We start from the raw sequence: 16,366 nt of genomic DNA, 5'->3' as shown, positions 1-16,366 counted from the left end.
AGAGAGGATGTCAAAGTGCCGGAGAAGATCTATCTACCAATACAAGAAACCTTTAAGCCTAGCAATATACCGCTGAACATTATAAGCAGAATCAAAAAGGAAAGCATTCCGAATGGTCCAATTGTGCCAACAACCTCAATATCGAAGAAAGTGAAACAAGATCTTCATATGTGGCTATGTCAGTGTGGGATATTTGGGCTGCGCGAAAACCCAATCAAACGGGCGAAGCGAGAAACCAACCACCGCTCGCCAGATGGCTGACAAGAATGACCAGATTTTCTAAGCAAGGGGGCAAGAAATAAAACGATGACGGGCGGATTCCACAGTGGTGGTGCAAAAGAAACAGTTGCCATTGGAGATTCGGCGCTTTGAAAGAGCTGAAGCAAGCGGAAGACCACCAATCATCACCCTCCAAAAGAAGACCTTATATTTGAATGGTGTCTTATTTAACCAGCCCTCCATCACAGTTACCCGCCACCATGACGAGGATTTATGCAATCCCCATAGAATATTAGCTTTAGTAACCAGCCATTGATGATCTTTAATCACAAGATGATACACCTAGTTAGCTGAAGCCTTTTCTAAATGCAGCCGACCTGCAAAGTCCCAATCCTGCCAGGGACGATCCGTAGCAAGGGCAGGAAAGGGTTGTCTGCTCTGAAGCACCCTCAAAAGCTGTTCCCATAAAAACCTGTATCCATGAGGGATCCTGAAAATCCTCCTGGCTGTATGAAACGACATGAACACATTGCGACTGGCAAGAGTAGCATCCGCGACCGAAGTTAAGCCCAAACGTGCCATACGGTTGAATTGTGGTCGAAGCTCATGTTTACCGTCCCACGAAATTAACCGCGAGACTGCCAACAGTTCCAATTGAAACGAATTAGTGGCTGAACGATCCTCCGCTGGATGCCACTGAGACTTCCAGAGGACCAGTTTCCAAGAACACACTAAATGAGCAAGCAGAGATGAGGAAGAACTAGAGAACCGAGAATCTGCATTAAGAACATGCCATCACGAACTGTGGATGTGGGTATTACCATGCAGAAGCCCGTGATCCTCAAGAAAGTAACGGGCTATGACGACCCAAGGATGACAATCCGAGCACATGGCGCGAAAAAGAGACCAGCGGAGTGCCAGCATATGTGTGTGGGCATCCAAAGCAGCCCCTCCACCCATGCATTTTGAGGTACATGCATGCGACCAAGAAATCCAGGAAATACCCGCATGCAAGGAATCCTTCTTCCATAACATGAAACGAATAGACTTCGTAAGATCATTCAGTGTCGTAGTAGTCCAGGGTAGCAATGGCAAGAAATATGTAAGCATTGGCAACATTATTGTCTGGGCTACTTTGAGGGGAACATGGAAGGGCCAGGCTTGAGACTTCCAATACAGAAACTTAGCCGCCAGTTTCTGTGAAATCCACTGTAATAGCTGCTTTGGGGAAACATCAACCCCCAAAGGGTACCCAAGATGCCTGGCAATGGAGCCACGGGGGACAACCATGCCCTGCCAGTCCAGTGACTGCAAATCCGACTCCGTGCAGCTGAGAATGGCCGATTTCAAGGCGTTAATGCGCAGACCAGAAGCCTGACCAAAAAGAGCCCAAACATCTAATGCTTTATGAAGATTATCTTTGTCCGCACGCAGAATCATAAAACTGTCATCAGCCAAGGATTGACCAATGAAGTGCTGTCCAGAGGGAAGCAACAATCCAGCCAACTGAGTAGAAGCTGCCATATGAGATAGCATCGAAAGAACCGGATGAGTCGCAAGGGCAAAGAAGAGAGGACTCAAAGGGCACCCCTGTCTGACAGAGCGGGCAAGGACAATTGGCTTGGTAACTCCTCCATTCAACATGACCTGCGAAGATGCTACAACACTAATAGTATAGATCAAACGAGACATCCGGGCACCAAAGCCCATAGCAGACATAAGTTCTGCAATGAAAGACCACTCCAGATAATCAAAAGCCTTTTCCAGGTCCAATTGAACCAGTACGACCTCCTGATTTGAATGCCTTGCATAATCAATTGCCAGTTGCGCATTTAAGACATTGTGCAAAATGTTTCTGCCCTTAATAAAACCATATTGGAGAGGATGCACAATGGCAGGAAGATGCTTATGGAGGCGAATCGCCATAACTTTTGAAAAGATTTTATATATAGAACCCATCAAAGAAATTGGGCACCACTGTTTCAACATGGATGGCGAAGGAACTTTTGAAAGCAGTGTAATAAGACCGTCTTTCCAAGAGGAAGGCATAATCCCCGTTTCCCATACCCGCTGAAACAAAGCCATCAAAGGTTTCGCGAGCTGGGTGGCAAAAAACTCAAAGAACTCGTTGGTAAGACCATCCCAACTAGGACTTTTATCCTTAGGCAAATGTAGCAAAACATCCATGACCTCGGACTCACAAATATCTGCCTCTAGAGTAGATTGCATGTCCTGAGAAACCTGATTGCGGACCAGATCATAAAAAACTGAACGGGCATGAGTAATTTGGCCTGAAAGCGGAGAAGTAGAACCAAGAAGGTCGAGAAAATAATTTCTACACATATTCACAATCATCTGCGGATCAAGAACCATTTGACCTTCTTCATCCTGGAGCCTCGTCATATTCTCTCGAGCAGGAGAGGCATGGAGAGCTCGAAAAAACTTGTCTGACAAGCACTGTCTTGCAGAGTGTCCGTCAGCTGTTGCAATTTGACCTGCTGATAGGATTTCAACTGAAACTCTTTAATAAGATCAGCCAGACGCGTTGCTAGTGATAGCAGAAATGCGTCATCGGGAGTGTCCACCAACAAAGAACAAACCAAAGCCAGCAGTTCCTCGGCTGCTTGTCGACGCCGCCGACAAAGAGAGGCATGATGGATCCCATACTGGCGAGCAACCCGCTGCACATTGGAGAGCAATCGTTGAAAGGAAGCAGTGCCCTGGGATGAGAAATCCAATAAGAACCGATCAATCAATTGCTGCATATAGCCCTGGAAGATTGCATGCTTCAAATAAGACGAGTTAAAACGCAACGGGAGTCTATCTAGAAATTGCTTGAAAGGAGCAATTGGTTGTGCAAGGAGCTCAAGCTGCAAAGGGAAATGATCCGACAATGCATATTGTTGTAACACTTTCATTTCAAGCATCTCAAGAAGGAAATCATCATCCTGCATGATGTAAATGCGGTCTAACCGCGACCATGTTGTGGCATACTGGGCAGAATGGAAGGTAAACCCTGTAGAAGAAGGATACATCCAAGACCAGAGATCTTGCTTAAGAACGGCAAAATCCAACTGCCGCCACGTACGTCTTTCCGGCGCATCCATGATCGAATGTTCTGATGTGGACTGTAAAGAATCAACACACATATTAAAATCCCCCATCAAAAAACCTCGTCTGCCAAGGGACAAGGAACTCTGCAAGGTATGCCAAAGCTCCCGACGAGAGAGAGGATCATTCGGAGCATAGAGGCCAAGTAACCATAAGATCTCTCCTTCAAATAAAATTTCAATCACCACAAAGCAGCCATGTACATCATTCTTGATAAGAACCGGCTGATATTTTTCATGTACAATCATAAGCACACCAGAATACTGCCTGGCATGTGTCCCTGCATAGAACAAACGAAAACCATGGCAATCCACAACTTTACCCGCTTCACTGACTCTTGTGTTCAACAGCACACAAGACATCCCACTGATTCTCATGCAATATTGTCCACATGGCATGTTGCTTGTGGCGAGAACAAATTCTTCACACATTCCACATAGCTATCTTCATGTGGATGCAAAAGAGGATCAGGTACGAGGCACAGCTTGCCTCGATGAGACCTTTTCGGCGAGAATGTCTAGTACACCCTCATCTAAGAAATCAGCTAGCACGGCAAAAGAGTTCTGACGACCAGATTTGGAAGTGGGCGGCATATCCGCTGACTTGGGGATGGAGCGGGGATAACGACGATCCCATGGGGTAATGACATTACCTGGAGTGTCAAAAGCCAGCTTAGCGGGTGGACCCTTAGGACCATCTGAAGACAGTCTCCTAGCTGTCTGTTGACGGGGAGCAGAGGAAACCATAGCAGGAGCAGAGTACTCTGAAGACATCATTTCTCTCCTGCGCATATATGTACGCATGGAATCTGGTGAGGCAACAAGCACAGTATCCATCATGCCAACAGCATGCTTGTTGCCTTTTTTCGCGCATACATCTACCCAGTCATTGCCACCAGAATCCAAACCCGAGACCTGTTGTTTACCTTTATTCAAAACTTTAGGTGGCTGGGTGGTATCTTGCGATGGTGCATCACACATCATATCTTCCATGGGCTGCGCAACATGCTCTGCATCTGAAGTGTGGTGCTTCTCTGGGCATTCAACCATAAAATGCCCCAATTGTCCACATGAAAAGCAATGTCCTGCAAAGTTGCCCCATTTCAAACGAAAATGTAAAGGATGCATGCCAAAGCAGTTAATGCGTAACCAAGCAGGCCTTTTTCGAGCAGTGTCCCATAACATACACAGGCGGTTGCGTTTCATGGCCCTTAGGCTTGGGGGGACCAGAACAGTGCCCACAGCAGCCATGGCGTCTTTTAGCAGTGGCCAATAAACAGCCGGACAGTTTTCCACTTCAACCCACACAGGGCATTCACGTTGCAGCAGACGCTGAAAATTTGCCATGGGGCGCCATGGCACCACATGGACCAGACGGCGATCAACGAACAATGGCAGTTTAGACAGAAGAGCAGCACGGTGTGTCTCTGATTTCAACAGCACCTCAAAAAAACCCCGGGGTCCAACAAAAATCTCTTCAACATATTCCTCTTGTAGCAGACTGTGCAACCACCAGCGAATACGGGAAAGCAGCGGGATTCTACCAGTGAAAAAAGTATCACAGCACATTCATAGAACACTGAAAAGGAACACAAGACATGTTTCGGATCCACAATGGCTTCCAGAACATCTTCCATTGCAGAGTCCGAAAAGACTTCCTGATTATGTTGAACATAATCGCCCAGCAAAGTGTTAGCAAACTCCAACAGGTGCCCCCAATCAACCTCCTGGGAGTCCACAGAATCAGAAGCAGCCTGAGCATAGGAACGATCCTGATGATCCATTATCCCTGCCAAAGCATGCTTGGTGCGTTTGCCCGTTGGCTGGAGGTCAGGAGCAGGGGGCATCTCCTCTGTGCACAGAACCATGTCCTCTGGTTCCTCGGTGTCAGAATCCAAGCCAAGAGCTGCCACCGTTTGGTCTATGAAAGCCAGATCCAGGCCAGCCATATTGTATCAGCACGTATGTCGGACAGAGGCCAAGTGAAAAAATCGCGGGGGGCAGAGACACGCAAGCCGCAACTGGGCGCCGGTACAGAAGCGGACGGACTGTTCAGAAGCAAGCGGAGCCACCTTCCCGGATTAGGGCAGGTCGTCACACCCTCCTGTCAGGCGCAGAGCAGGGATGTCAGATTAGGTCAGGTCAACCCTGATTACCAGGTGCTGGGACAGAACACGCTTGTGCAGGCAGAAGACAAACGTCGAGCTGGGACAGAAGACGAATCGATGGGACAGGCAAGACGAAATGAGACCCCGCTCTGGTCAGCCAGGGAAACCAGTTCACAGGACAAGTGGTTGTTCGCAGGTGGGCGAGGGCAGGGCTCAAGCAGGGCGAAACAGACCTTGTGCTGATGACGGAAGGTGTTAGGCAGCACGCAAGGTAGGATCACACGACCGGTGATGAGGGGGAGCACGTCCACACATCCACAAGTCCACCATCACCCATCGCCTCGACCTGCTCTCTCTCTCTCTCTCTCTCTCTCATGGGCTGGAAACTCTCTAAATGGCTGAAACCAAGCCCAAAAAACGTTTTTCTCAATTTACATCGGTATTTTTGCCAAATGACAACCTTCTAAATCCAATTTTCGACATCAATCGACCATTAAATTAATTTTCATAACTAAATAATTTCAAAAATTAATTTCAACCCTTCTTGCCTTGCCCAAAAATTAAATGTGCCCATCCATAATTAAATTGGCTAGGCCATTTGTAACCTATAATAGTCCTTAAACTCTGTTGACCCTTAGGCTGGCATTAATTAATTAATTAACACTAATCCCTAGTGTCACCACTAACACTTATTGGCCAAACAACTGTCCTAGGGTTAAGATTGACACCAACTGACCGTCAAAGCCTAGCTAGCATAACTTGTCACAACTTTTTCCTTTGACATCCATTGCATCCTCAAGGTCCTTGGCTTGTTATCATGAAATAATTGCCATGTGGATCACATATGCTAAACAACCTTGTACATTTGATTAGTAACTTAATCAAATGCTATCAACAAGATTAAATCTCAAAATTTCATGTCTCGGTGACACTACCCACCATTCAAACTCATTCTTTTGTGCAAGTTTCTCACATCTAAGTGTAGATTTCAACCATCGGCCGCCTCTGACAAATAGCCCTTGACCACTACAGCCCCACCCCTTCCAATACCTAGCAACCTATTTGCAACAACCACCCTGCTGCCTAGAGCCCTCATACACCTGCATTTCGATGATGTCATCATCAATCAGCAATCCTAACTACATTTTGCAATATGCAGCCTGGGCGACACCTTGCTGGTCACTCTCCTGTGCGTTGCACAACTTCCCAAAATACGTCAACACCTAATTGGCTATTCCCAGTTGCTGCCTTGTCCATACAACCTTGGAAGGTATGTGCATTTTCAACCTGCTCAATCAACTCAACTACATATTATTCGTGAATGCTATCTTAGGTTATTGTAGCTGTTGGAATGCATGCATCTAGAGCATGGCTATGGTGGATTGAACACAAAGACAATGTTCATGATGACATAGATTAGAGAGACCGACTGTTACTCAAGTGAATTTGGTTCCAAGTTGAAAGCTTGAACTCATAAACACAATCTTGAGTATCACACTGACTATGATTGAAATCACAAAGTACAATAGTATTCCATCATTGAATGATAAGAAGGTACTGTGAGAGTGCGCAACGGAAGAAGAACACGAACACAGAGGAGGAGAGAGAGACAGCAGAAAATGAAGGAAGAAAATCTGCACTGACTGTAATGAATGCTGAATACAAAACTGTGGACTGATCAGCCCCTGCACGCAGCCCGAAACGTCAGTGAGGCACCAAAACGCAGCCTGGGAGTGGGTCGCTAGCAGGAGATGAGCCGCCAGGAGTGGAAACAATCACCAAATCAAGAAAACGCAGCCTGATGATGTGTCGCCCAGCTGAAGGAGGGGCCACCTGATGGTAAACGCAAGCAGGAGGGGTCGTTTGATGACGTGGCAGTCTTTGGAGAAGTCGTCTGCAGCAAACGCAAGAAGAATGGCCACCTGGAGGGACAGCCTGGGCAGTTGGAGATGAGGGGACAGCAGCAGAAGAGGGGTGAGGTATCTCTCCACAAGGTTAGGTCCTCCGTGCTCTCAATCAGGCGATGATACCATGTGAGAGTGCGCAACGGAAGAAGAACACGAACACAGAGGAGGAGAGAGAGACAGCAGAAAATGAAGGAAGAAAATCTGCACTGACTGTAATGAATGCTGAATACAAAACTGTGGACTGATCAGCCCCTGCACGCAGCCCGAAGCGTCAGTGAGGGCACCAGATCAGGCTGATGATGACGGTAGCACCGAAGACGGAGGAAGATGACGGAGTCGGAGTGTGCACCTGCCAAAGGAGGGAAGATGATAATACAACTGACCGCCGAGTGGAAAATGGCTATAAATAGCCAAAAAACCCAAAAACTGGCTGACCTGAAATTTGAGGCCATAAATATGTCCGACCAGCATTTAATGCTGATCCGACCAGCATTTAATGCTGGCAAAAATGCTAGGAATGCTCAGAAAAATCCCGGAAAGGGTGGACAATGTCCGGCAGGTGAGGCAGGCTGAAGAATGCAGAAACTGCCCCGGGAAATGCACATAAAATCCCGACTGGAGGAGAAAATGCACTGAAATGCAATAAACTGAGTGCTCTAGAATGAGCTACCTCCTCCGTCAAAACAAGTGATAGAAAAGTCAGAGCTCCTAAAGTCCTCATCTGACTCAGACTGAGGCTCACAGGCAGGAGATGACAAGGCATGACAAACATGACTGCTAACAGGTACAACACTTTATAGGCTCATGATGGTTCCCTTTTCCACCACTGTACTTATGGGATTCAGGCATCCTGCATTTCAGGCATCCTCTCTAGTAAATTGTATAAGTCTTCACCATCTTCCTTGTGCTACAGCACCCTTGTTCCCTTGTATCACATTCACTCCATGATTTAGAACTTCATCATTCCATTCATCAAAGTTTCTTCTCTCTTCTCTTCTCTTCTCCATGTTTGTCGAGTTCACTCCGTGTTCCTCCCCGCCAACCCTACTATCTTGCTGGTAGGTCATCTTTTGACATGGTATCAGAGCCAGATCTGCTCACCTAGCAGCGAAGATCCTCCACTCCAGTGAAGGCAAAGACCGGTGGCAGGTTCGACATCCACTTCTTTTCTTCTTCCGCTGCATCAAAATCTCGTTTTTGCAGATTTCAGGTGTTTCAGCTTGTTGTCCACACCCCGTTCACAGAGGACATCTCAACCAAAGCTGTCCATTGCTGTCTCAGTTGGCACCTGATTTCCAACCCTCTTCACGCAGTTTGGAGCTGATTTCAGTCAGGCGACTGTTGTTCTTGTGCAATCCTGCTGCTGTACAGCCTACCACGTCATCACCGTCTTGTTGTCTACATTTTCAATCTTTCTCTCCTGTAGGCTCTCCTGTCTGCGTTTTTAGTATTTCTCTCTCCTACAGGCTGTCTTGCCTGCGATTTAGTCTTTCTCTCTCCTCACCTGCGTTTTTCTACCGGTTGCAACCTCTTACTGCTGGTCACATCCTCCTCCCACTGCCAGCTCACTTCCAACCCTTCCACTACCCTCCCACCCCTTGAGACGAACATTGCGGTTCATGCTTCACACTGCCCTCGCACCCCTTGGGGGGCACAGTGCAGTTCATGGTTCATGGTGGCTGACCTCTTCCTTCTTCAGCAAGGCACACTGGTATCCATGGCTTCTTTGTCAAAAGATGTCCAGACTATTGGGTGCTCCTACTGTGGCATCACTGGACACACCACCGATGCTTGCCGACTTCGACCTTTGCTCCCTACCCCCCCGAAGTATATGCATCTTCCACCAGGCACTCCTTGTGCCACCTCTTCTTTCTGGGCCACAGGGATCATTCTACATCGGCTATCAAAGTACTATGCTCAAGGCACTAAGACGCATCCGATGCGCACTAAGTCCTTCCGAGCACATGGAGGATCGATTGGTGCTACGACCTCCTGGAGATTGTCACAATACCAGCGGCAATCTTCTCCCATCTATTTTCAAGTACAGTGGCTACCATGGCCCGTGGTTCTGCAGTCCGCTCCATCAAGAGACAGTGATTGCTTGATACCGTCTCCTCGTCAGTCTGCTCCTTCGAGAGCAAGTGGCTGTCTTCACCCATCCTCTACTTTCTTGGGGTGGTTATCTTCGACCAGTCATCCCTTCTACTGATACCCAGGATCTTCAGGTACCACCTAGATCGGGACCTCAGAGGTTCAGCCGCGACTTGGTAACGAGGCCTTCATATTCCTTCCAACATGGATGCACAGAGCTAGTGGCTTCTCTTCCGAGGTTGTGTTTCATGTTCTCCAATTCACTCTGTCTACTAGTCTTTACTGGAGATTTCCTTTTCGATGGAAATCTTGGATCTTAGGGATTCTCTACATTTTCTTCCTCCTCTTCTCTTCTTGCCTTGGTCACTTGGTCAGCATGGAGCCACCTCCCGAGATTGAGTACGCGCATATCCTTATGGTTCTCGGCACCACACAAAGTCCAACATTCCTCCTATGCATTGCATGTTTTCATCATCTATGTACTAGGTCGCTTGGGCAAGTGAATAATTTCCCCACGAGAGACACTATCCAAGTGGCACCTACTGCATGAGCATTCTTCAGTATGTAGCATTGCATCTCCACCTCACTCTTTTCTTGTTCCCCTTTTTGGGCCTAAGAGGGGGTGTTGAGAAACCCTTCATCGTAGTTTGCGTTTTTGCGTTTCTGCGTTTAGGGTTTGCAGCCCCAAAAAGGAGCGCCATCCTAGACTGGCTGTGCCTATTTATAGGCCACTCTCTCATTCATTCCTTACAACTGATTCATTCAGTCCGTCACCTCTTCTCTCTAGCCTCTCCACTACCCTCACACCCCTTCAAGAGGACATTGCGGTTCGTGTCGTGACTGTCTTCACCATCTTCCTTGTGCTACGGCACCCTTGTTCCCTTGTATCACATTCACTCCATGATTCAGAACTTCATCATTCCATTCATCACAGTTTCTTCTCTCTTCTCTTCTCTTCTCTATGCTTGCCGAGTTCACTCCGTGTTCCTGCTCGCAAACCCTGCTGTCTCGCTGGTACGTCATCTTTTGACAGGTTGGTCAAAAGCAAGGAACAGGGATGGGGATTGGGATGAGGGAGGGGGGAGGGGGGAGGGGACGGCATACGTAAATAGCATTTTAAAATATAAGCATGTGATGTGTGTATGGGTGAATGTATACTACCAAAGAATATGTGCATGTGCATGCATGCATACATGTATTTTCCAATGTAGAAAAACTGCTTGTGTAATGCAGGCTGATTTAATATGGCTTCATACAAAAGTATGCTGACTTTGTATATGTATGTGGGACAAAAGGGGAAGTCCTTGGAAGATGTCTGCAAAACCCACCCACAAAAAAAAAAAACCCACTAAAAAGCCACCCCCAAAAGATCCCCCACCTAGCTATCCAAAAAAAAAAGGGTCCCCTAAATGGGGACATGACAAGGGGACAAGGAGGGGACAGCCAGGATGGGGGGATGGCTGTTGAGGACAGGATAGGGGACATCCCCCATCCCATTTTGGCATCCCTTCAACAGATCTGTCTGGGACAGCATTTTTACATTCCAAGGGCCCGGGATGACCGTTCCCTATTACTATGTTTTGCTCACAATACTAAACCTCAGCTGGAACTCTCTCCTGAATAGAACAGCCACCTCACCTGACCCTCTGGCCCTGCCTACTCTTCCTCTTCTCCCTCCAATGTTGACTCCAATGGAACCCTACCATCCATAGTAGTCCCCTCTCTTGGCTTTGATGTGTCTCTGTAAGAACTTAGAAGGATCATATTCCTGCCCCTAATGACCTCCTCCACCCATCCAGGACTAACCCTGCTGCTCCAATATAGTTCCAAATTGCAAATTGTATTTGTGACCCAGGTGACTCATCAAATGCCACATAGCACTAAGGGGGTAAAGCAGGGCTGCCCACTGTCCCCAACCGTCTTTGACCTGTACATTGATGAGATTGCTGAGTTTATAGATAGAGGAGGTGGTAGCAGTGCATCACTGTCTAGATTACTAGTTGCTCTACTGCTGTGTGCTAATGGCATCATCTTGATATCTGACTCACTGGTGGGATTACAGCATTGCATGAATGTATTGGGGATAAGTTTTACACATAGAGAGGGCTCTAAGTAAATCTTGCAAAAACCAAGGTCATAGTCTTACACACATCTAGACAGGTTATTAAAGAAGGTGATCGCTTCCAAAGGCGACCAGGTGGAGGTGAAAAACTCATATGTGTACTTAGGCATCACCTTTACCAGTACAGGGAGCCGGTACACGAGGGTATACTGCACTGCACTTGCATAGATGGAGCAACAATTTCATCAGGCCCATCTTCAGGGACCCCACACCAGAGACGGCTTATGATACCTTAGTCACCTCAGCTACGAAGTATGGGGCACCTGTTTGGGCTCATAGCTTCTCCATTTCTGATCGGCGACAGTTGGACAGAGCTTAGATCCTTATGATATCAAGGACAATTTATAGTAAACCATCAATGCCACATGAGATCATCAAAGCAGAGCTTGCTGTAGCCCCCAGGGTAGTGGAGGCTCTCTTTCAGACCGCCGCTTGCATCAAAGTGTCAGATCCCTGAGGCCAGAGGCTGCCACGCCAAGCCCTAGAGGCATTAATCTGGCATACCAGTAGAGAACCTCTTCCCAGACCACAAACCTTGATCCAGGCACTTCAAAGGATGGCTATAGATTGAAGAGAGTGGAGAAGATAATCCAGTAAAGAGCAGGATGAACAGCTCTGAGCAGCGGCATCAAGCAACAAAAACGTATTTCCTCATCCTCTACTATGTTTTAGTTACGAAGCAAAACAACAGCGGAGAAAGAATAAGGTGAACCTTTTGGCAAGAAGCCTCAATATAGCGTCCGTGCACCATTCGGATAGAGTGAACTCGCGCAGGCAACCCTGACTTCTACTGAGAACTGTTTCCACCACCCGATGCGAGGAGCCGAAACCCTCCCTATAGTAAGACAGGTATGTTTCCACCATCCGCTGGGAGGAGAAACCCTCTCGGTAATGAGAGAGCCCGGCTGGGAAGGTCAACTGGTCCAGGTCTATGATCTGCCAGCACCCGCCTTCAACTTGCAGAACATATCGCCATGCTTTGCAAACCCTGGGGAGGTCCATGAGGCGGGCTCTCAGAGGGAGGCGGTTGAAGATGTTGGCCAAGGCGTCGGGCACCATATCCGCCCATGACGACAGCGAATATGATAATGGTGATGACAAAGACGATGACCACGATAAGGAAGATGAAGGAAGAAACATGGGTGCTGCCTCAGAGGCAATTCTGCTGCTGCCGCTGTACGATGATACCGTCTTTTGTATGTAATCGTCTTGCCTTCTGGTTTGACTTTTGGCGGTCCTCTCTCGCGTGCCGCAATCGACCTGCCCCGACGACTTCCAAGTTCCAAGTTCCATGAGTTTACATATTCTGCGCACTGCAGAGGCCACGCGCAGATACACAGTCCACCCGCTGACTTGTGGGAAGTCGATCTCTTTGAGTCTTAGTATGTCCCCGACCGAGGGTCTTTAAACCTATCCTACAAATAGCAAAATACACTCAACTCGCAACTTAGAAAATTGTTAATCTATATGAAAGTGTAAAAATTTAATAGAAATGCCTATGGATGGGCGATAATGAGAAATGCCCGCGTCCAAAATCGAAAGTAATTTAGAGCATATAATATCATATAACAAGAAAATGATACGTTACTTGCGGTTGCATTGGATATGTTTGTCATGTTATTTGCTTCATATAATATGACATAAAGCAGTAGAAGCATCAATATATTAAGGCATATATGCTTAGCACTTTCAAATGTTATAATTGTGGTTTACACTTTTTGCTTTCATACTTATGTCTATAATCACAACTAGTTAGCATGGTTGGCACCGTGCTAAGTGCATCATTCCAAAGCTTGCGAGGCTTCGCCTCGATCACTTCACATTTTTTTCTCGATATGAATATTTTTTAAAAGCACATGTGCACAAAGACATGAATCTCAAGCTTTAGTATCACCAAAGAAAAGCAAGGCCAAGCACCCATCATGCAACACAATTGAAAGTATTCTTAGTAGTTTGCATCCTCAACACATTATAGATATTTTTTTAAAAAACATTGCAAAGTACACACCACACTCAATAGTTGACTATATCATAGCTAATGAAGAAAAGAAAATAGCACATTAAAAACTATAAAACCATTCAAAATACTTTTCTCCTTTGTATAAGGATATTGTTTGCGAGCATTAGAGCATCCATGACATTGTATACCAATGATGCTCCCATGTTTTTTCCACATCAATGATAGCGACGATCACACTCTCTAAACTTCCTTTTACCTGGAATGAACATGTTACTCACTTACAAATGGAAGCATGAATCAAAAAAGATTTGAAACAAAAAAGAAAATGCATATCCGATTACCTGAATTAGAAAAAGGAGTGCAAACATCATATTCATCAGAGACAATAACGCCATGATGCAGTTGATCACTCTAACCAAACATGAAAGATCTATGAATTCATGATGCTCCCAACATAGTGGGGTGTGTAAAGAATGTATATTTTTAATCAAGAACGCTTCCAACGGAGCAAAAACATAAAAATATTGTACATAAGTCCCGTATTGTATCTCCACAAAAACTAAACTGGCAGAATCCAAGTATGGGAGAGTTGGCAGGCACTTAACAATACGAGCAAGGCTCCTACACATAATGGGATTGAACAACAGAAAAATGTATTGTTCTTAGAGACACAGTTGAGTTTTCGATGCAGGGTAATATGTGTATACGGGAGTAGACATTTGAAGAAAGCATTTAAAAAAGCTAAGATCTCGACCATAACAAGGGGTGAATAAAAAAGCAAGAAATGTCAATATTTAGAAAGCATATTCAACATACAAACACTTATGAAAACGTTGACCTCATAGCAAGCAAAGTCACATGAAAATTCTCATTGCAAATACATGAATGTTGAAAAACAGTCTTTTTAGTGAACACATGCATTAAACAATAAAACATATACATGAAGAAAATGTTGCTTATAAACTTTAAGGATCCTTTTTTGTAAATTAAAAATATTATAGCGACTATGTGATTTGTAGGACACTTTAAAATTTACAAAGGCAAGTGGAATGGAGACGACAACACATTTGTTCAAACAAATGGCATACTTATTCATGAACATTGAAACCCACATCTTGCAATTCCTCCTTGAAAGAGGGGAGTCATTTTCATTCTTTACTCCCATAATTAGATGCCAATGTATATTTGCAATAGCAACATGCTAATTGCAAGAAAGAATTTCAAAAGGACAATAAAATGTGAAAACAACAAAGAGGTATTCACAAATGTTAAGTAGTAACAAATTTTATGGCTCAAGTTGATTGGAGATGCTAACCCATCAATGTCAGCAACCCATTGAACCTAGCAATAGACATTATTGAAGATGCAACTTTATTTTTCAAACTCATGACTTGCTCAACATTCTCCTTGTTACCTCAAATTGTTTGTCTTGCTCTCTAATTGCCTTGAATCATGCCTCTCCCTCTTCAGTATGTTATCCATTAATCTCCTTGTTTCATACACCCCCTCTATTGCACCTTTTAACTCATAACACAAATCTCCAACAATGCTAAGGAGCTAAATATGTACACTATGTAACTCCCATAATACATCATACAAGCATATAGATTGTAAATGCGTTTCCTTTTAAAAGAATTGCATGAGTTGACCAACTAAAGTTGTTAATTGCTCAACTTTAGCATCATTTTTTCAAAAACCTCAAGAGTTATCACCTCCATAGTGCTTTGAAGCTTGGGGATGCAAGGATGTGTATCTTGGCATGTCTCATTTATAGGTCATGGGTATGTTACCCCCCCCCCCCTTCCACTGGCACAAAAGACTTGGACTTGAGGAACATATAGATTCAACATTTTCATGTAAATCTCAAAAAAACAAACCTCAAACTTTCATAAAGAAGTGTAGTAGAGCTTTGAACACAAAAATGTTGAAGAAACACCCAAAAAAAAAAAGGAAAGAATACGTACCCTAATGAATGGCACCAAGAATGTAAACGTCATCGATGAGGTGGTTTTCCCAACATCTTTCACATTACGCAAATTCATTGGATTGGGAGACGTTGTGAGCACAAGTTTAGAAATTACAATATGCATAATAGGGACAGAGGATTCCCCACACTCCATCATCATGCAAAAGGCTAATCAATATAATAAACATGAGAATTATGCATACACATATACAATTAACAAAAGAAACAAAATTGACATGACATAGGGAAGTTCACGGCACACAAGATAGACCCACAAACAAAACTAAATTAAACGATACCATCTAAAATATCTCTTAGTACACTCACATAGTGATAAGTCTTTTCACATGATGCAAAAGGAATTTTGTTTTACTTGAATTACCAAGGCAGAACATAAAATCACCTAGCTTTCTACAACACCTCAAGGTACACAATGTTTGCAGTGGAATGAGTGTTTGCACTCTGGTCTTCAAGTAAAACCTTTATGGAAGTAGAATATCTTACTCAACTAAAAGAAACATATAGCTGCCCATGAGAGAATACTTGTGTCTTGAGGTGTAGCCCTAAGAATGTCAATGTTTGTCCTTGAGACTTATTAATAGTCATAGCAAAAGCTAGCCTAATAGGAAACTATCTTCTACACATGATGAAGGGCAACCTTGGAAACTTTGGGATAAAGATAATCCTAGATACGAAGACACTAACACCAACATTAGTTGCTGTGATAATTTCAGCCTCTAGCACTTTTTTGTGAAACTATTTGCATATCAACCTTATACCATTGCAAAGGCCCATACAGGGTTCAAGTTTCTTAGTAGCATCATCGGCATATTTTTTTCCAAGTCCAACAATATGGTGAAAAACCATCTCCCTAGATCTTTGG

General features: G+C 45.0%; 1 protein-coding gene across 1 annotated transcript in view; it reads right to left on the bottom strand.

The window, feature by feature from the left end:
* LOC148023283 (F-box protein FBW2-like) overlaps positions 1-12,887 on the bottom strand; it is a 30,707-nt gene extending 17,820 nt beyond the window's left edge. The window contains exon 1 of the mRNA XM_087696321.1: positions 12,270-12,887. Coding sequence (XP_087552447.1) covers positions 12,270-12,850 — 581 coding nt within the window. The 5' untranslated portion in view covers positions 12,851-12,887. The remainder of the gene's footprint in view (positions 1-12,269) is intronic.
* Positions 12,888-16,366: the final 3,479 nt, after the last annotated feature.

The sequence above is a fragment of the Lygodium microphyllum genome, chromosome 16 (assembly GCF_053477565.2).
Source record: "Lygodium microphyllum isolate KBCC chromosome 16, Lygodium_microphyllum_v1.1.10, whole genome shotgun sequence".
NCBI lineage: Eukaryota > Viridiplantae > Streptophyta > Polypodiopsida > Schizaeales > Lygodiaceae > Lygodium > Lygodium microphyllum.
This window is presented reverse-complemented; position numbering and strand designations above follow the sequence as displayed.